The 22,306-nt window shown below is 39.5% G+C and overlaps 1 protein-coding gene across 1 annotated transcript in view; it reads left to right on the forward strand.

Annotated features, from left to right (window-relative positions):
- The window catches only part of LOC144020294 (STE20-like serine/threonine-protein kinase), a 28,572-nt gene that overhangs the window by 4,058 nt on the left and 2,208 nt on the right, over positions 1-22,306 (forward strand). The window contains exons 2-17 of the mRNA XM_077523618.1: positions 2,111-2,275; positions 5,807-5,855; positions 5,995-6,144; positions 8,193-8,265; positions 8,422-8,616; positions 11,689-11,770; positions 12,061-12,192; positions 14,963-15,637; positions 15,760-15,890; positions 16,034-16,157; positions 16,821-17,000; positions 18,672-18,801; positions 19,461-19,585; positions 20,005-20,196; positions 21,161-21,286; positions 21,365-21,478. Coding sequence (XP_077379744.1) covers positions 2,111-2,275; positions 5,807-5,855; positions 5,995-6,144; positions 8,193-8,265; positions 8,422-8,616; positions 11,689-11,770; positions 12,061-12,192; positions 14,963-15,637; positions 15,760-15,890; positions 16,034-16,157; positions 16,821-17,000; positions 18,672-18,801; positions 19,461-19,585; positions 20,005-20,196; positions 21,161-21,286; positions 21,365-21,478 — 2,643 coding nt within the window. The remainder of the gene's footprint in view (positions 1-2,110; positions 2,276-5,806; positions 5,856-5,994; positions 6,145-8,192; positions 8,266-8,421; positions 8,617-11,688; positions 11,771-12,060; positions 12,193-14,962; positions 15,638-15,759; positions 15,891-16,033; positions 16,158-16,820; positions 17,001-18,671; positions 18,802-19,460; positions 19,586-20,004; positions 20,197-21,160; positions 21,287-21,364; positions 21,479-22,306) is intronic.

Raw genomic sequence — 22,306 nt, forward strand, 5'->3', positions numbered from 1 at the left:
AAGAATCAACTTCGAGATCACAATTGAAATTCTGCAAAGGATTTCTCAGAGCAAATGTCCGGACCTCAGTCAAAATGTTTCCATTTGTGTAGCAGTTCTGTCCTGATTATTCTCACTAGGGTTCCAAATGTGCTGGAGCCTATCCAGCTGGCTTTGGGCAGCGGGTTACACCCTGAACTGGTTGCCAGCCAATCGCAGGACACATATCGAAAAACAATCACTCACACTCACATCCACAACAGCATTGAAATGCCACATTTTCTCTTCCCTTTTCACAATACGGTATTTGTGCTTTTGCAAATACCAGGTTTTTGATTACATGAAAAAAATTTTGCCTCCCCGTAGCACAATATTTAAAAAAGAAATGTGATCCTACTTATGCACAACAATGCATGAAGATGAATAAATACCCAAAACACAGAAATCCAATCTGAAGTTCTGAACTATTAAAATCATTCCAATTTAAAAACAAAGAACACCAATAACTTAAATATCTAAGCAGGCCGAACTCTACGTTAACAATGACTGTTCTGTGACCACTTGAAGTTCACTGACGCCGGCCCTACTCGGCCAGTACCAATTTAATGAATACTGTAAACACAATGAAATTAACACATGCCTGCAACTTGAAAAAGAAAAGATGACAAACAAACAAGTAAAGATTCTCAGACCTAAATTTCTGGTAACACTGCACAGGCAAATTAAGCCTTACTAAAGTAAATCACAACAGGTAGATCTTGCACATTTCACATGTCTCGACATTGACACATTACGATCAAAGTGTTGCTAATGCTAAAGTATTGCTAATGCTAAACACTTGGCGTTATGGCTACATGTTCAGTGAAGATTTGAAGCAACATATAAGATACAACGGTTTTGAGACGGCTTCCAAAAGAATAGAAAAGTGCAGTCTGTCCTTTCATAAATGAAAATTGTTTTTTATAAGTCAACTTTGCTAATTTTGAAACGGGCCATGCTGCCTGCTCCTTCTCCTGCAAATCTCCTCCAGGGAACACATGGTTGATTTGTCTCATTATAGTCCGGTGATCACAACAAAGGGGCTACTTTTAATACTGAATATAACCACGTACACGTCATACAGTCTGTGACAGCAACCTGGGGAGTGAAAAACACTGTTTGATGGTGCACATACTTAAAGAGATACTTGTCTCATTGAGCCACTTTCAGCAGCACTTTTTAATACTTTGTCCAGAATGAATTTGATAACGGGCGGCACGGTGGCTTGGTTAGCACGTGCGCCTCCCAGTATTGAGGACGCAGTTACAAGTCCAGGCATCCGCCTTCCTGGGTGGAGTTTGTATGTTCTCCTCGTGCCTGAGTGGGTTTTCCCCGGGTACTCCCGTCTCCTCCCACATTCCAAAGACATGCATGGCAGGTTAATTGGGCCCTCTGGATTGTCCCTAGGTGTGATTTTGAGTGTGGATGGTTGTTTGTCTCTGTGTGCCCTGCGATTGGCTGGCAACCAGTTCAGCGTGTACCCCGCCTACTGCCCGAAGCCGGCTGGGATAGGCTCCAACACCCCCGCGACCCTTGTGAAGAGTAAGCAGTCAAGAAAATGGATGGATGAATTTGATAACTTCATTATTTTTCATGTACAATTAATACCTTTAAAAAGTCATTTTTCCACTTGCTGTCGACTGAAGATGACATCACCTGTGCTGAGGAAGTAGGTCACGACCAATCATGGATCACCTGTTTTCTGGGTTTGGTCAGCAAACTGAGCCGTGATTGGTCGTTAACCTACTTCCTCAGCACAGATGATGTCATCTTCAGTCGACAGTAAGTGGAAAAATTGTTTTTAAATGGTATTAATTGTACACAAAAATAATGAAGTAATGAAATTCATTCTGGACAAAATATTAACTTTCTAGCCGAAAATTGTTCAATGAGTCAAGTATTCCTTGAAGCTTTATTGAAAAACAAGTGATCATGGGTCCGCATGATACCGTCACTCAATCCGGACGCGTACCTCGGTCCATCATTTGAAGATACCCATTCTAGATCATTACCAAAACGGAAGACTACAACTAATCCAATTCATAATACGCCATTTTCCTAAGTTTTATAACCCTCAATTTGTATTCTACAGGCTCAGAACAAACAGACAGGTGTCCTTGCTGCTGCCAAAGTTATTGACACAAAAACTGAGGAAGAGTTGGAGGACTACATGGTAGAGATTGACATCCTGGCCTCATGTGATCACCAAAATATCGTCAAGCTGCTTGATGCTTTCTATTTTGAGGGCAGACTCTGGGTGAGTAACTCTATGCTGAGCTTTTAGTTCCTAAATGGATATTGCAAAATGCTGCAAAACATGCCTATTTGTAAACCAGTGCCATTGAAGTCATGTTTTGTTTTCCCCAAATATAGCAGTTCACACTGCTTGTACATTGCAAGATGTTGAAAGGCATTTGCAGAATAAGACAATCTCTTCCTTGCTTATCAAATGTCAGGGCCAAAGTTCACAAGATGAATTAAATAGCCTTTAACTGTTAATCATCATACAGGTTTATTATATCTCTGTCAATATTGGACTTTCTTTTTTAACTAGGTTGTACTTTACATTGTTCCCCTCTGGTGTTACTAAATACAATTATGGAGGAAATATGTGCTGATTTGTTTTGGTGACCACAGATCTTCATTCGGAATAACAGTCTCCATGTAAACCTGGCCCAAGAACTACTTGGGTACTGATTCATATGAAAGCTACCAATTTGATATAGACTTTTGAAAAGGCTATTAATGCTAATGTGAATTAATACTTCACTAATGTGAAGAGTGAAGACACTCATCATATTAATGGTTTCTCACAATAATTAGGAACCAGTGCAGAGTGCATCAACTATTTCCAGAAGGCTTAGCAAGTTGTTACATTTCACTTCTACAACATTCCATGAAAACAATGTCCTATCACTGTGAGCTAGCTATATTTAGAACAGGACTGGAGCTATACTCTTCTGGTCCTTAGGGACTACCTGGTACCCACAGGACCCCGTTGGTGACACCTGACATATGATGAATGTATAAATAGTGTGTCTGATCAATGGCAATTGAAAAAGACGCTATTGCTAATGCTAAGAAAATATCCTTCATAAGTCTCATAGATGAAGATCGAAAATGTAAAACGTGCTTTTTCAACTCAGAAATGGGGTATATGCCATGGAAGAGGCGGGACTTCCGACTTCCGTGTTTTTGCACATCAGCTTTGATTCCGGTTCTGGGTTGCGACGTGTGGGCTGCGGTCCAATACTCGCATCCCCCACACCTTACACCCCCCCGCGCAGGGCTTCGGACAACTGACAGACACACTACACGGTCTCACCCATCGACGGGTACGCGCAACGGAGGGACACAAAGTGGGAAGCACAAGTATTGGGATATGGCCCACACGTCGCGAACCGGAACCGGAATTAAAGCTGATGTGCAAAAACACGGAAGCCTCTTCCGTGGCATATACACCATATACCTTTTTAATTGCTGACATTGAAACCTTAACAGTCACAATACAGTTAGCTTGTTATTACTTGAATGATTAGATCAGTGCTGTCCTAACATAAATTTATAAAATGTATAATTAATATATGATTGTACAGACAATGAATGTTTATATAGATAATGTAAAATATAAAAGGCGAGGAAACAGTGCAAAAAGCCAACACGTATTTCATTATAAGAGCATAGTACAGTGACTAAGTAACAGTTGGGGGGGAAATTATAATGCGGCAAATTGCATTTAAAAGTCCTACTGCAGAGGGGAAGAAACTGTTCTTATGGCGTGAGGTTGTGGTCATAATGGACCGTAGCCTTCTACCTGAAGGAAGTGATTGAAAGAGACCATGTACAGGGTGAGACGGGTCAGCTGTGATCCGACCTGCACGTCTCACAGTCCTGGAGGTGTACAAGTCTAGAAGTGATGGGAGGTTGCATCCAATCACCACCTCAGCAGAGTGAACAACACGCTGCAGTCGGCGTCTGTCCGTAGCAGTGGCCCCAGCGTACCACACAGTAATAGAGGAAGTGAGGATGGACTCAATTATGGCAGTATAAAATTGAAGCATCATCTTAGCTGACACCTTCAGTTTGCTCAGCTGCCGCAAGAAGAACAACCCTTGTTGGGCCTTCTTGATGAGGGAGCTGATGTTCATCTCCCATTTTAGGTCCGAGCTTGGACACCACTAGATTTATTTTTAGTGTGCCTAATCTTATATAGGCTAAATTCCTCACCATTTCCTAACAGTAGCTATCAAGTCACAGGGGTCGCATGTTGATATTTATCTTGACTGAAATGACACCCGATCATGCAAAGAAGAATCACAGGTGGGCACATACATAAAATTTGACCCATCACAGTGGTGGATATGTTAAACGTGTACTGTTAGTGGAGCAGAGGGTTACTTAAGCACGATGCCCTCGTTGGCAAGGCGACAATATTAACCACTTGGCCACTGCTGCTGAAACTCTAACACAGTTGTGTCCCCAGGGCAAATGGGGATAACCTTATATTATATGTATCCACTGTCTCAGGTTACACAGCTTTTGTCACACAGTTTTGTTTTGTTTTTAGTTGTATTGTTATGGTCATTTTGGTCAAAGTTCCATTCTTGGCTACCTTTTAAACCTTAATTGAGAAAAATATTGCTTACTTGTACATTCACATATTGTATGTCAAACAAACAAGTTTGGGAGGAAGCCACAGTCCCAGCCCATGAATGTTGCGGCTACTCTGTGGGACCCATTGTTCAACAATTCAGCCACTAAAACAACTGATCGCCTACAGAAAATGCACAATGGTTGTATGTTGAATAGCCAAGATTGTTTTGAATCTTGAGTCATTTTGTCATGTATGGGCTTTGTTACAGTAAGTGGATCAGTCTTAATAAGTTTCTCTCAATCTTGGAATGCCAGTTAACCTCAGTAAAAAGTTTGGGTATGTTTTTGTGCTTAGACAATTGATTTTGAATGCAAAATATCTACAAGTAAAACTAGTGCCTCAATGAACACATAAAACCAAATTGTTTTTCTCAGTAGTTAAACCAAAGCACAGCATTACTTCCTTTCTTCACATCAGTGATTTGTGTCTTCTTCTTTTTTTCCCAATATTGCGTGTTCAAAGTAACAAATTAGCACCATCCTCAAAAGAGAAGCTTTGATTTTGCAGTGCTTTTTTATGTTCAATAGAAAATGTGCTCCAGAATCTCCACCTTGCCACATTCCCATTACTTTAGGACCTGTGTCCATAGAAACTGTAATCCTATTTACAGCAGAAGGCCTAAGGCCCATCATAAGAGGTCTAGCTCGTGGCAGTGTGAAACTGTTTCCACAATGTAGCCCCAACTGGGCCAATCCTCTTACAGCAACAGCCGTATTGAAAGATTCTAAATGGCTTTTAAGCCCTCAGAGTCCTTCATTTCTTCATGTAGGCAGAGTTTATGCTGAGATTGTCTGAAACAAGCCAGTAGTTTATGTAATGATTAATTACATTCAATATCCAATCATGCACAATTTGCCTCCACGTGTTGCACTGTTACCTTGATATGAGAAACGTCTAGTGCCATACACCAGAACTGGAAAAGTTCTTGGCTCATCATCATCTGATCACTCAAGGATTTCTAGTAAAACTTGAATGATCAGCTTTATATTGCATGTTTCTTGTTTCAATCATGTTTGAACAACTCAGCCTTAGTTTATGCATGGTAATGATAATCATTCAGCAGTGATTCACTAAAAAATAACTTTGTGTTTTTCTTTGTTTTTTTTTGTTTGTTTTTTCCATCAATCTTGGTAGATTCTCATTGAGTTCTGTGCAGGAGGGGCTGTAGATGCCGTTATGTTAGGTGAGTCCACTTGTTACATTCTTTATTTTTTTCACCAATATGCAATGTATTACATACACCTTTATCTGTACAACCATTATTTATTTAATCTCTTTAAATGTTGCTATCTGTATTTTTTTTTTCGCCATCTTTCTCACAGAACTGGAGAGACCTCTGACAGAACCACAGATTAAGGTGGTGTGCCGGCAAACTCTACAAGCCCTCGTCTACCTCCATGACATTAAAATCATCCACAGAGACCTGAAAGCTGGCAACATCCTGCTCACTCTAGATGGTGATGTTAAATTGGGTAAGGGTTTGTCAAATCTTGTCATGTTTCAAGGAGAGTGGTTTCATCAATCAAACATTCTTGCAAACGGCCCATAGAGAATGATGCCCAATTTGCCCATGTGAAATATCATAATTCTATATTGTAGTTATGTGTTCTTTTTAATTTACAAAGGAAAAAATTCATAATCGATTATAATTTGATAGTAAAATGTTTTTTATTTTGGGGGGGTTATGTGTGCACTTGGCAGTAATCTCCAGATGTTTTTCTCAGCGTATGAGATATAAATTCTGGAAATAGCACAGTAATGCACAGTGATACCACCATGCACTAGGGCTGGGTATTGCCGGCAACCTCACGATATGATACGTATCACGATGCAGGGGTCACGATACGATACGTATCGCGATATATATGTATCCCAATACTTGATCTTCAGGCGATACGTATCCCGATATTTCACATTCATTTACTTCCATTTTATAATAACAGTCATATGTATACCTAAAAGGTACGTTTATTATGCTGTATGACAAAAACGTTTTTGTTAGTAGCTCTTCTGGTTTATCACCAAGTGGCATGCCTGGTCTAAATGTGTATGCACTGCAGAGCAAGGAGCAGTTTTCACAGACACACCGGGAAAATGTATTAATAGGCATGAGCCGATATGAGTAAAAATATCAAAGTATTAAAATTACAGCTCTAAAATGTGCTTATTTGAAATATTTGGGAAATAAAAACATTTTTTTTTCATGTAACACATTCTATTTCGTTTTTAAACAAAATATACGAAAATTGGTACATTACGACATGTGCAACGTTAAGTTTATAAGCAAATAAATGTTGATATTCTTCCTCTGCATTAAATTTTCTTAGCAAGACACAGTGTCCAATCACTGGTGAGCTATTTTTGCATTAATTTAAGGCAATTAACTTCAAAGACGCTGCTGGTTTTTATTTTTTTAGGTACAATGCAAGCTGCAAAGGCAAACGTTAACTACCTATTTAATGTTAATGAGCATTATCCATTCTGACGCCTGCGTATCGATACGTGTATTGTAATGAGGCCCGTAACGATATATTGCTGTATCGATTTTTTTGAGCACACCCCTACCATGCACACATTCTGTATAGTACTGAGTCAGGTATGTTTCTTTTCTTTTATGAGGATTATCTATGTTCACATGACTCATCAGGGCTCAGTACTATTACGGTCATTTTACTGTGCATAACCAAAGTTCCGATTCAAATAAAAATGGTTCACAGATATTTGTAGACAATTACTAATATTATTAAATACTGTAATAAAATATAATAATAGTAAGAGTTAAATGTAATAGTAAGAATTGTTGGCTCAAATTCTGCCTTTGATATAAATAGCAAGTCTCAGAATCTACCTAGAAAATACTCTTTTCCAACTCCTTTTTTGGACACACCTTAATACTAACTTGCTCATTTTGTTGGCAAGTTACCGTATTTTCCGCACTATAAGACACACCTAAGAGCCTTCAATTTTTTCAAAAGCTGACCATGCGCCTTATAATCCAGTGTGCCTTGTATATGGATCAATATTGAGCCGCAACAGGTCTCGCACGATCGGCGACACGCATGCGCAGAAGATCCCGCCATCTTCGATCGCTAGCTAATACTAATACTTTACGTCAGAGAAATTAATAAAACAGCTGTTTATTCATTTTGGGAGTGAATGGAGTTGTCAGAAAGCTGGTTTAATATATAGTGTAGGCGTTTTAGATCAGATACCTCACTGTGCACATATATTTCCCTTGAGCAATACAAACTACAAACATTTAAACAGAAATATATCTTATTTGTCATGAGATGTCAACCACTATGCCTTAAAACAAATTAAGGAATAACCAGGGAACATTTATACTCATTGTAACCCGTACGCATCAATTCAGTTTTGTGTGTACACATGCGAAAGGTAAAGGTATAGCTCTTCAATTTAGCATTTTCTTCTGACTATAATACAGCATTTAAATGTATATAATTAATGTATATTTCTTGTGGCTAATTTCTGTTTTGATTTTCAATTAAATGTCTTCCAGCTGACTTTGGTGTTTCTGCTAGAAACACCAAAACACTGCAGAGGAGAGACTCATTCATTGGGACACCATATTGGTGAGTGTAAAATGTGAAAATAATGTATATAAATGTTTTTTGAGAGTTCTGTCAAAACAAATGTCTGTGTGCTAATTCTGGGTAACAGAAATGTTATTTATTACTCCAAATATATTTTTCACAACTTCTTTCTCGCTGCAACTTGTTCCGTTGCAGGATGGCCCCTGAAGTAGTCATGTGTGAGACATCTAAGGACCGTCCATACGACTACAAAGCCGACATCTGGTCACTCGGGGTCACCCTGATTGAGCTGGCACAAATCGAGCCACCCAATCATGAGATGAACCCCATGAGAGTCCTTCTGAAAATTGCCAAGTCGGACCCCCCGACGCTGATGCAGCCATCACGCTGGTGAGTAACAGCATAAAACCTGCATGTAAATTCTGTCAGTTAAAGAGGAAGTCAACCGCAAAATTGTCTTTACAATAATATCTTCTATGCAGCCCCACTAGTCTAAAGACGGACGATATTCTGATTATCATTAATATTGAATATGAGTTAAGTAGCAAAGTCCACCCATTTTTGTCCATCTCAATGGGCGGCCATTTTACAACTTGGTGTCGACTGAAAATGACAACACAGTTACACAGTTCTCAGATATCGAGCAATTGCGGCTCAGCTTGCGAACGTCACATGACCAAATGCAGAAAACATAAGCTGTGAGAAGAACTCTTTAAATCAGGGGTGGGCAAACTCGTCCTCGAGTGCTGGGGTCCTGCAGGTTTTGGATGATTCCCTGTTCCAACGTAACTGATTCCAATGAACAGGATCATTAACAGGCTTATGCAGAGCTTGCTGATGAGCTTTAGGTGTGTTGGAGAAGGGAAACATCCAAAACCTGCAGGACTCCGGCCCTCAATGACTCAGTTTTAGACACCGCTGCTTTAAATGTACAACACTGCCTGCTCATCTTTGCTCTTGTCTCACTCTGAGATTTGTGGTGCAATTACCAATTTTTCCTACTGTTGCCTCACCCCGGGTTTACACCGGTTGCGTGTGCGGTGCGGCTGCGGTGCGGTGCGTCTTGACTGCGTGCTCCGGACGCGTCAATTTTTTGGCCAATCCACACCGGCTCCGCACAGCTGCAGTCCGGCAGCTCCGTCGCCAAACACTTCCCGCCGTGTCTCGCATGACCGCATGACCGGCGATCATGTGGCATTAAAAACAACGACAAACACACAGAAAGTCTGTGCTCAACAGAGAAGCAGAAAGAGAGGTGGACTTTTATTATTTTGTGGCTTTCTACCTCCAATATAAACCTCTCCTCGTCCATGTTCGCTGGTGTCTAAACCGTGAATGAGCACCTCGCACGTTATCTTGAAAGGTAACCGGAAATTTATTTTGAAACTGCGTCGGTCTTCCTGTCCCGCTCGATGTGTTTTGTGCTAGCTTGCCATTTGCCGGAGGCCTACCACTGCGGCGTCCGGCAAAAATAGAAAATAGGCTATCCTTGCGGAAGGGCTGCGGCACGCCGCAGCTGAGACGCAGTCGACACGCAACGCACACGCAAGCGGTGTAAACTGCACCATTCGAATGAATGGAATCTAATTGCGTGCCCGGGGTCAGAGGTGGCAAAAATTTTTGAATGTTGAGCATTTATCTAATATCTTTAAATATCAGATCAATTGTATATTATGTGGCACATACAGTCCCAAAAGTATTTTTTATGGCAACTGGCAAGCTCAATTCCTTTGTTTTTGTTGTCTACTAAAGACATTTACAGTATTTGGTTTCTAAAGTTCAGAATTTCAGCTTTTATTTCATGGTACATCTAGATGTACCATGGAACTCCGGACAGAGCACCTCCTGTTTGAAGCATCTCTGCGTTTCTTACATCATTTCAGTGTCATTTCAACACACTGTGACAGTTGGTGCTGGTCATTTTTTTGTTTGTGCTATGTTTGAAACACAATGTGATGCAGGATGGGTACCTACATTCAATTGTCATGCACCAGAGATGAGTTCAATCCAACAAAATATGGCTCACTTTTAACGTTGTATGCCATTGGTGGCTTCTAGGGGTGTGAATTGCCTAGTACCTGACGATTCGATTCGTATCACGATTCACAGGTCACGATTCGATTCGATACCGATTAATCCCGATACGAATTTATAAGTCGATTGTTGCGATTTTTTTTCATTCAAATTTAGAAAATACTAATCAGTAAGCTTGTAGAGTGTAAGATTTATATGAAAATGTATTATTTATTTTTCTGAAATTTCAGTCTTATAGAGGTTGTAATCTGTTTCATGTTTAAACAGCATTAAAATAAAATATTAAGGCTTAATGTTCCGTTCATATAACATTCTTCCATGCTCAAGGTGTGAATCCTAACCCGAAGTCAGACGTTTTGTTGAATATTTTTCCATTAAAAATGGAAGTTTAAAAATCGATTCACACACACACAAAAAAACAAAAAAAACAAAAAAAAAGGCAATGATGATAAGACGTTGAATCGGTAAGACTACCGAATGAACAATTCTGAGCTCTTAAAAAAAAAAAAACGTTTTTTTTTTTTTTAATTGAATCGATTCGAGAATCGCGCGATGTAGTATCGCGATATATCGCCGAATCGATTTTTTTTAACACCCCTAGTGGCTTCCCTAAAATTATAGACATGATGATGTTTATTTTCTGCATCTTAGCAGTACCGCTGACACATCAAATTCCATCACTTGTAACTGGTTTTTGATTGAGTTGATCAAAGAGGCATCATGCGGCGGCAGCCTGTCACAACAGGTCCTGAAACGTTCTCCTTTATTTGTACTCATCCACCCCCTTTTTTACCATTTAGTATTCTCATTGTGTCGTACTAAATTGGTTGCGTTACTGCAGCATTTTCGCTGTGGTATAATCCTGGCAGAGAGTGTCTACGCTTGGGACTTTTTTTCTTTGTTTCCGATGCTGTCCTACAGCTGTGAGGAACTACGCCCCTTCTAACATTCCCGTCCCCTCTGTGCATTTGCTGGAGGCAATATGGAGAGTGAGTGAGAAGGATGAGAGAATTAAAGCATTCCTTCCTTTGATCATTATGGTCGATGAAAAAACGGCTAGCAAACAGGGAGCTTCACCTCCTTTGTTCAACAGAAACTTTGCTGCTTCCTCAGACATAACTTGGATTTATCCCTCAATTCAATGTGCCACTGTCCGCCTCGGCTTTCTCAGTGTGGGATGAACCTCCGTTCCCTGAGGCAATGCCTCAGTTTTATGTGTAATTTTTGTTCAATTCTATTTATGCCCTGCACTTTGTTTCAGCTGTGGTTGTTCTTTTTTTAAGTGCTCTATAAATAAAGCTGAGTTGAGTTCATTTTGCACTTGCAGTGCTCTTTCAAAGGTTTCATGGTGAAAACCAGCAGTTATGTTTGTGATTTGCTGTTATACTGTTGGACTAACAATTGTCTATTTGATGCTGACTCTTTTAGGTCCCCAGAATTCAATGATTTCCTAAAGCGTTGTCTGGACAAAAATGTGGACAACAGATGGAGTGCAGCACAACTTTTGCAGGTGCCCCCCAAGTGAAAACTCTCATTACATGTTTCCATTTCTCCCAGTTACAAATTTGTCACAGAAACTAAATGTACATGAAAAATATTTGTACATGAAATCATGAATACTACTTACATCTTTCTTCACCACCTACAAACAAAGAAAATATTAAAAACACATCCCAATATGAAACAATGCATACAATGCACTACAATATTACATACATTGTTCATTTTAAAAATAAATATCTATATGGCAGACTGTAAAGTTGCATACTTTTTATTTATCCATCTCTGTCTTTTATGCAGCATTCATTTGTGTCCAATGTGACGGACAGCAAACCTCTGAGGGAGATAATAGCCGAAGCCAAGGCTGAGGTGACTGAGGAGATTGAAGAACACAAAGAGGAAGAGGAGGAAGAAGAAACAGAACCAAACATGGTGTGTAACTTCATTCATCTCTGTTGAGTTTTTTACACAATTAATTAATCAATCAATCAATTCAATTCAATTTAATTTTATTTAATTCTTTAAAGTAAAAGAAATGAAAGGGGACAGAAAGAACTGAAACGAGGAAGTGAAGTTACATGTATTCTACATTGGAAAAGTTGGCTGAGAAATTAAAGCAGCTAAATGGAAGATTTAAAATTTCAAATCGCTACTGCCACCTGTGGCCGAAAACAAACTGCACGCTCGTACACACTGCTGCGCGCACTCGTACGTGCACAACCTCAATACTGAAGACTGGCTCTTCATATCCAATTAAACTGTTTTCAGAGGTAAGAAGTTTTATAATGTTTTACAAAGCTGGCTACTTCACGGAATGAGACTCTCGATCCCCACTAAACAATTGATGTCCACGGGACGTGCAGATCATATTGCTTTAGTCGGTCGAAGTCCAGTCCTGTGCTGTACTCCAAAACGATGTGCAAATTACGTCAATTAATTGGACCTCATTCCGATGTTAATATGCAGTTACATATTGTCACCCCGCTCGACGGACGTCAACCTCATTCTAGTCATTATTAGTGTATGTCGCCCCCAGGCTAGCGTCATTGTGCATTAGCCAAAAGGTGGGATGTCAGTTATGGAAATTGACGATTGTGAAAAACATATCGACCCATTCACTACATAGTGTGTTACGGCCGTGAATGTTATCGCCATTCAGTAGTACCGTTCACATCCCGTTAGCATAATGTAGCTACAATAGGCTTTTTTTCACGGAGGAAAATAAGGCAGCATTTAGCCTGATTGAAACGCCGCGGAATGGCACGTCTGTTCTTCATAAAGTCATTCTGTTCTATTACATTCAACTTTGCCGCCCCTTTCACGCTAAATGTTGCCGTCCACCTCACTTTCACCCCAATAGTTACGACCGAGAAGTGATCGATCTTGAGGTTACTGCTATTTGAAAACAACACATTTTCTTCTAAATGTCAAGATACTCGCTTCTTACCTTTTGGAGTAAAAAGAAAGCCAGCTGTGAATCACTTTTCTAATCCAAGTCCGATCTCAACGCTCTCCACCGCTGAAATGTCAAACCAATGTTCACTCTCGTTCTTGCCCGGCGTCGGTCACTATCAAGTTTAGATTTTTATTTTTTTTTTCGTGGCACTTGACATTGTTTTCTTTTTTTCTTTTTTAAGCAGCCTTCCGCGAAAATCTGTACTAGTTCCATCTTCGCGCGACAGGAAACAACTGATGGGGACGCGCATGACATCACATCCCGCAGACAGAGGGTGGGAAAGTCAAAGGATTCGGACCGGACACTTCCTAAATAATATTGGCTAGAGGCTTGTAGGAGTACCCATTGTGAACAGCTAAGATGTTGATCTACTTATTAGAATATGTTTCAGTCATAAATGGTCAAATAAAAAGGCTATTGTTAAGATATTTTTGGGGGAAATCCTCCATATAGTAGCTTTATATAAAAACGTACCCTGATAATCGTTTGGGGTGGCAGTAGCACATCTGTTACAACTTTGTAATCAGGAGCTCACGGTCCCACTGCGGACAAAAATGTAAAAATGGCTACTTGTTGTTTAAGACATGTTAGTCTGCTCCCGGCGTCTGTCGAGCTGCCCTTGGGCAAGGCACTGAACACCCTCATTACTGTACACCCTTTGGCTCTGACATCCGTGTGATTTGTTTCTCTGTGTGGTGTGCATATGTGCTTGATTTCTCCTTAAGGCAGGGGTGTCCAAACTACGGCCCAGGGGCCATTTGCGGCCCGCCGTCCATTTTTTAGTGGCCCGCGACATATGCTAAAAATGGCATTTGAGTCTGTTCAAATAAAATAAAAACAAAAATGTTTGGAGATGGTCAAAGTAAGACGGGAGGGTGTCGAAAAACACAAGCGCTATTAAAGGTTATTTTAGTTAACTAAAGCTAACGAAAGAAATAAAACTAAAATTCAAAAAAACATTTTGGTTAACGAAATAAAATACAAACGAAAATGCTTTTTAAAAAACGAAAACTAACTAAAATTATAATTATAGCAAAAATGTCCTTCGTCTTAGTCTTGGGTGTGATTTTTTGTAGATTTATTTAGATATAAACCGGAATATTGACGTTTGAAAGTATGTCACACAGAAGTGACGTCATCTACCAGCAGCCAATAGAAAAGCACCTTCAGATGATGTCACTCCCATGGTGTTTTTTTAAATATTGCGCACAAGTAATACACATTTAAAAAAATAATAATAATAATACTGTCTGAAACTAAAACTAAGCATTTATTAAAGAACTAAAACTAATAAAAACTAACAGAACCACCCTGAAAACTAATAAAAAATAACTAAAATAAAAAATTCCAAAACTATAATAACTCTACTGCCATATTACAAATAAAATGGTTTATATACTGTAGTATTTGTCTAAATATGCAAAAGCACAAATCAATTATTTGTACAATTTTTAGGACTAAACACAATTTCTCTTCATAACATTATGTGGCCCTTGCATCCTTCTGAGTTTCTGTATGTGGCACTCAAATGAAAAAGTTTGGACCCCCCTGCCTTAAGGGATTAGAAAGAGTATAGTAAATTCTCAAAATGTGATAGGAAAATGAAATTCATTTGCTGATGAATGGATGCTAGATTAAATAATTGTATCTCCCAACATCAATAAGGCAGATTGTTTCACGCCAAGTGGTTTGTAAAAATAAGTGCTACTTTGTAAAACTCTTTGTAAAAATCTCCCTCTACTGCAGGGCCATAAACGTGCTCCCTCGGATGTCAGTGTTGCCAGTTCGGAGGATGAGAAGATTCCACTCTCCCCCACCATCTTGGAATCTGTCCCTGAGAAAAGTGAAGCACGACTGCCCTTCACTACACCCAATGAGATCCCTGTGGCGAACCATGTCTTGGTCTCGAGCTTTGTGGAGGGTTCCACTACCTCTGCATCCACAGAGCATGCAGAAAACATTATAGCTAACGTTGGGGGAAAGCAAAAGGTGTCAGAAGAGGAAGAAACTGGCAAGGCCTTGCCAATCCCACCTGCGAAGGAAATAGAGCAACTTGATATAGCATCTGAAAACGAAAAGGAAGTTGACACCGCTGAGGTTCCCGCCAGTCCAGAGGCTACTCCAGAGATTCCAAAGGATGCAGCTTCTCCAGAGAAAAAAATGATTACTCTAGAGAAGTCCATCACACAAGCAGAAGAAGACTCACAAAACCATGTTAAGGTGACTTCACCAAGTCGGGATGAAGAGAAGCCTATAGCAAAGGTGAATACAGAAGATGAGAAGATTCTTCCAGACCGGGCTAAAGATGACAATTCAGACTCTGGTAGGAGCTCAACTGCCGATAATAGTAGTGTGGACCTGAATCTCTCCATCTCAAGCTTCCTGTCCAAGACAAAAGAGCCTGGATCAGTTTCCATTCAGGTACCACATTATCATTGATATTCATATATGTATTTATTGTAAGACTCTTGGATGATCAAACTTTGTGAAAAAGTTGCAAACTGATAAATAAAGCCTTGATTATTCATGTCCTGTTCTCCCAGGAGACAAAGCGTCAGAAGAAGACATTGAAAAAGACACGCAAATTTATTGTTGATGGGGTGGAAGTTAGTGTGACTACATCAAAGATTATTACCGACAATGACACAAAGAATGAGGAAATGAGATTCCTGAGGTATAAACCTGACTTCAGCTATTATTCACATATTATATACATAAAATCTGCTTTAAAAAACCTTCCCTACAAACAATAGTAAATGTTTTTAATATATCTGTCTTTTTCTCTTACTTCACTCCTATGATCCTCTACTTTGCCAGACGCCAGGAACTAAGGGAGTTGCGTCTCCTGCAGAAGGAGGAGCAGAGGGCCCAGCAGCAGCTCAGCAATAAGCTACACCAGCAGAAAGAGCAGATATACCGCCGCTTTGAACAGGAGACCACAGTGAGTTGCTACAGTGTATCCCGATTCGTCTGTTAACGCCACCGCAACATCTTTTGTTTAAATTTTTTTTTGTAAGTGATCTTTTTTGTAGGGTTTTTATATAGTGAACCCCAGAATGCTTGCTGTTTGGCACCTACTGATTCACCTATATGTTGATTCCCCCCTTGCTCTGCCGTACAATTTCAACGACCACAAAAATGTTTAACTGATGAATTAACCTTGTCGATTGGTCATGCCAGCAGAGTGGGATTCTGCATCGACCTACATTTAAATTTCCAAATTCTTATACAATTACTGTTTTTTGTTTATATATTTCTATATTTGAAATTGCTGTACATATTTTGTATTACTGTTTTGTGATGTGCACACAATTAGTAAAAAAAAGAGAGAGACAGAGAGAGAGAGAGAGAGAGAGAGAGAGGTTTGTTTAAATAATAGTTTGAAATAAGGGGATCATTTTAAGAGAAAAACACTTTTATTTAAACACAAGAGACTCAGTGAAAATGTACCAAACCGTATCCCAAAAGCCGAGGTATGGACTGTAATGTGGGTGACTTGTAATGTGCACCACACCCCCCAATGTAAACGATTGACAGCCACTCTATTTTGCATGATTTCTTATTTCATTTGGTTTCTATTCACAGTAGTCTTTTGTGCTTCCAGAGTAAGAAGCGTCAGTATGACCAGGAGGTAGAGAACCTAGAGAGGCAGCAGAAACAGACCATCGAGAGGTTGGAACAGGAACACACCAACCGACTGAGGGATGAGGCCAAACGCATCAAATCTGAGCAGGACAAAGAGTTGTCCAAGTATCAGAACATGCTGAAAAACCGGAAGAAGGAGGTCAGTACACTAACAAGTAAGACAGTACAATACTGAGGGGTAGATTCACTAAAGGTTTGTGTAGCCTTTGCACGGCGCTAACTGGTAAAAATGGAGCAATCCGGGAGCACTTAATTCACTAAACACGCGCAGATGGGGAAATCCGTCATTAAGTGCGCTGCCAACCTTGTATCTCAAGGCACCACAGTATTCGTATTAGGAAAGGGTATGAATGTGAACTTTTTGTCATATGGAAAAAAACAAAATGAAAATAGCCAGTGTATTGTAATGTCTAATCTATTCATTTCTGAACATAATAATAAACACAACATCTTGAAGTCTTTTGTCCCTTTCCACACCTTTTGTGTTATTATTTCTCTACTTCCCTTCCTGGCCAAACAGGAAGTGAGCCTCACTCCAAAGCATGTGAGAAATGCTATTATGAAGCATATTAAAAAGGATATAACACGAGCACGCCCTGAGGAGGTAATAAGCGTGCAATTTGTGGTGGGCTGTTAACTGTCGGCCTTGTTTCTTCTCAACTCTTACGTGAACTGTTTGCATGCAAAATATTATTTTGATGATATACCTTTAATTTTTCCCTCCTCCAAACTTCCCACTTGCACGTTTGCTCTGTTGGGTACAGTGGTGACCTGTGTGTCGTGCATAGTGCAATTTGTAGAAGCGTAACGCAGCACTTTGATCCGCAGGGAGTGGCCCATGTTATGATTCAGTCCTTTCAGTTATCCTCCTGTACCCTGTGTAATGCACCTGTACAGGATGTAAGTCAACTCACCTGTGTACATTTTCTTTTGACTGCTTTCACATTCGAAATGAGAATACATTCAGTTGTGGCTTTAAGATGGGCTTGTTAGCTTGTGTGTGCACAGAACACCAATCTTACTTAATCTCAGTTTTCAATTTGAATATATAGTATACAACAAAATCGCCAGTGTTAGATTAACACTGAGAGTGTTAAATCTAACACTAGTACAGTGTTTATATGTCCAAACCAATGAGTGTAAATATTACACATTTCAAAGGGTTACTTTTTTCCACACTTAACCAGTGTTACTCCAACTCTGTATGGTGTTAAAAAAAATCTACACTAGTAAACACTGAGTAGTGTTGAAAGTACTCTACACTAGTGTCAGTATTAAACACTTGTGAGTTCATTGCACTGTTGGATGCTATTGAAATAAAACGCTCTTAATTAAAACGGCTCCTGTCAAAAGTGCCCTGGAAAATTGGAAAGTTTCTCCACCAGAAATGAGGGTGTGGTCATTGGTGAATTTAACATTCAAGATACACCCCAAGACTCAATGAAATTTACTCTGACAGTGTAACGTTTTATCCTTACAGTGTTAAAATAACAATACTTACTGCATATTTGATCGAACACTTTACTGTGATAGATGAATACTTTCTTTTAGAAGGTTGTTCGGGAGGCTGTCAATCAGCAAACATTGTGTTATAGTTGTATATTTATTGTGTATTATGAACCATGTAGACTAGAATGCAGTGGTTTACAAGCAGGTTATTGTTTGTTTCGTCAGCTTAAACTGTCCATTCTTTTTCTATATATGGTATACATCGGTGTCTTATGTTGGGTTACTTCAACTCGAGGGCTACACTTAGAGCATGGCAGCATTATGACCAATATTTACTGAGATCGTTTATACCGTCACTTAGGAGCAAGAGTTTCTTCAGAAGCAGCAGCAGGATCTTGACAGTGCTCTGAAGAAAATAATCCAGCAACACAAACATGAGCTGGCCACCATCGAGAGAGACTGCCTCAACCACAAGCAGCAACTTCTTCGAGGTAATGATAAGTGTTGCTTCTGTCTGCTTATGTGGTTTTCGTGCCAGAACCAAATGGAAGAAGGAAGATCGGGGCTTGTTTTTTTTTCATCGTTACTTCAAGTCAGGAAAAGACAATAGATCATTTGTTTTCTAGCTATGTCATTTGTTTGCAAATGAATGTAAAAAAAAACTTACGTTATAATTGTACCAAATGTTGGGAATGTGTAAGTGGTTTTATTTTGTTCATTCAATTCCAGCATTTCTTGTATAGACCACAGGAGCTATTCCCCCCCCCCCCCCCCCTTTACTGTGACTTCTGGTATTCAGCGTGGCATTTGCTTCCAGTTAGATAAGCAGTAATCCCTCTCTATGGAGGAAAACTGGACCTCTGTAACCACATTCTTGCTATCCACGTGGCGCCCCTCCCACTTTGATTCGTGAACAGTATCTTGTTATTGCATATGAAGCAAGAATGGGACTTTTGCACACAAAAACACTTCTGAGAAAAACTAGTCATGGGAGTCTGGAACAGTAGTTTAGGAAAAGGTGACTTCACGGCTTCAAAACTCTTTGATGGTGTCTGCACACATATCAGATAAGATTTTCAAACTGTCAATCAGTCTTTGGTGCCCTTTTTTTTGCTCAGACCTTTACACATTTGTGTCTGTCTGCACACAGCAAGGGAGGCTGCCATGTGGGAGCTGGAAGAGCGCCATCTGCAGGAGAAGCACCAGCTGTTCAAGCAGCAGCTGAAAGACCAGTACTTCATGCAAAGACACCAGTTGCTGAAAAGACATGAAAAGGTGTGCCTCATCGGCCCACTTGCAAGTAATGTCTTAATGTTTATTTTATAGTGGAACTTGAGATCAGCGCGATCCGTTTCAAGGCACTGATTGACCACCAATGTGTTCTTATTTAGAATTAAATTGAAATAAATACAGTTTTCACTTGACCTGTAACACAGTTTGCTTGGCAACAGTTATGTTGTTTTTCGAGGACTGGAGCAAAATTCAATTTGTTAAAATGGGGAAAATATAGTAGTTATAGTTGTAGTAATAGTTATAGCATTCTTTCCACACAAGTGTAAAAAAGTTAAATAGTGTTGAAAAAAAACATTCACCCTTAACTTTAATAAATGAACTTAATGTCCCTCTATATTGTTCATGATTCTACATGCAAAGTTTTCTTTCTCTCTCTCCATTTTTGACGTCTTCCCCTGCAGGAGATGGAGCAAATGCAGCGCTACAACCAGCGACTGATTGAGGAGATGAAGAACAAGCAGACTCAGGAAAGAGCCAGACTGCCAAAGATTCAGCGCAGTGAGGCCAAGACTCGCATGGCCATGTTCAAGAAAAGTCTTCGCATCACTGGAGCGGTTATCACCCCGGAGCAGGAGAGAGAGAAGGTCAAACAGGTACGGTAATAACAATGTGGACTAAAATGTATTAGTGTCATTTCTGGAGGTTTCAATAAAGAATGTGGCGTGCTTTGGTCAAAATTATATCGCACCATTTTTTATTTTTTTTCCTGCTAAAAATAGTGAGCAACTGTATAATCAGTCCACCTCATTTACTGCTGGGCCACTGGGTTGTCTGGCTTTTGTTACCATGACAACCGGGGCTGAGCCTTATGCCCACAGTATATATAAAGGGTATCAGTCGATTAAAATTTGTAATCATAATATCATAATTAATCGCATGACTTCAATAGTTAACTCACGATCAATCTCAAATAAATTTTATCTGTTCAATAAAATGTACCAGGAAATATTGTTTTCTAAATGCTCATACTCTAATTAAAAAAAAAAAAAAAAAAAAAAAAAAAAAAAAAAAAAAAAAAAAAAGAAGTGACAAAAAAATGTTAAAAGGAACCCCAACTGGAATGACAAGTTTTCACATTATTGTTTATTTGGTTGTTACAAGCATAACTGTGAGGTTCATGTTTCAAAAATCATTTCCAGTTGAATACGTTTTGTAGAAACTTTATTTGGATGTCCGCCGCCATTGTTATTTACGTTGCAACACAATCTGTGCGTAGTGACGTAGAATGGCGGCTGGCTCTGTGCCGAGCAATGTGAAATGCATATAAAGAAAGCTAGGTACAGGCTTTCTAAGTAAGGGGTGGTCATTAATTGCGCATTAAAAAAAAAAAAAAAAAAAAAAAAAAAAGATTAGTTGCACTAAAGGAACTTTAAATGAACACACTAATTTTGACACCCCAAATATGTATATTTGGTTGCTTAACCTCACACTTGAGTGTGTAGTCTCTCCAGAGACACACCAACTTGTACTATAAAACAAATAAGAACACAATTAAACAAGCTATTAAAACATCAATTTCCCATAAGACTTCTTTAAAATGTAGTCTTTTTTTTTCAGTTTGCAATTCAAGAAGAAAAGAGGCAGAAGAACGAGCGACTGCACCAGCATCAGAAACATGAAAACCAGATGCGAGATTTACAGCTGCAGTGTGACGCCAACATCCGAGAGCTGCAGCAGTTGCAGGTGCGCATTCGAACTGTTGTTTCCGCTGCGACTATTAACGCGACATACATTGACAGCACCTGTGCGCTGTGTTCACAGAACGAGAAGTGTCATCTGCTGATCGAACATGAGACGCAGAAACTGAAGGAGCTGGATGAGGAGCATATCGTGGAGCTGAAGGAATGGAGGGAGAAGCTACGACCCAGAAAGAAGGTAACACTTGACACCGGATGATCATTTCACTTCAAAAAGAACATCTGTGGGCCCCAAGTTTCATTAAAACATCACATTTGATGACAATGCAAAGTGCATCCAGAAAGTATTCACAACGCTTCAGTTGAGCAATTAATTTTCTTCCTCAACAAGTGCACATATTGAGAAATGTAAGATCATTCCAATGGTAACAAAAGAGCCTGGAACAGACAATTTAAAGGTGAACTCCAAGGCCAAAGTTCATCAGTATCATGTTGCACCACATCCGTCATCATTTCAGCCAAAGTGGACTTCATGGGAGATGACCAAGGAGGAAACCACTGTTGAAAATAAGCCATCAAAACAAGACTGGAATTTGCCAACCTACATGTTGACAAAGTTTCTGGGTGGTTGATAACCATTTGGACAGGTGAAACAAAAGTGGAGCTTTTGTTTGCAAGGCACAACATTCTTTATTGACTGGCGCACAAGGGAGATCTCAATCTTTTAGTGAAATAGATTTGGAAAAAATGTAAACAACTTTATTCCAATTTTCGTGGTGGGGTGTCATGTGTAGAGATTTTTTTTTTAGAAAAATGTGAGAAAGTGCTGTGAATACTTTCTAGGTGCCGCATTCAAGTTGGGAAATGGGAAATATACAGGAAATAATGGGCAATCCTGTGAGAAAAATTAAGTTATCACAGATGAAATATTCGTACATATGCGCTTATATATTTTGAACTATGTCATACTTTTTTTTTTTGTAGTTTGATTGGTCCATACTATGGTGCAACCTGTATATATGGCAACCAAATTGCATCATATTGTCTGTTATTGCACCTTTTGGTG

Source organism: Festucalex cinctus, chromosome 6 (assembly GCF_051991245.1).
Source record: "Festucalex cinctus isolate MCC-2025b chromosome 6, RoL_Fcin_1.0, whole genome shotgun sequence".
Taxonomy (NCBI): Eukaryota; Metazoa; Chordata; class Actinopteri; order Syngnathiformes; family Syngnathidae; genus Festucalex; species Festucalex cinctus.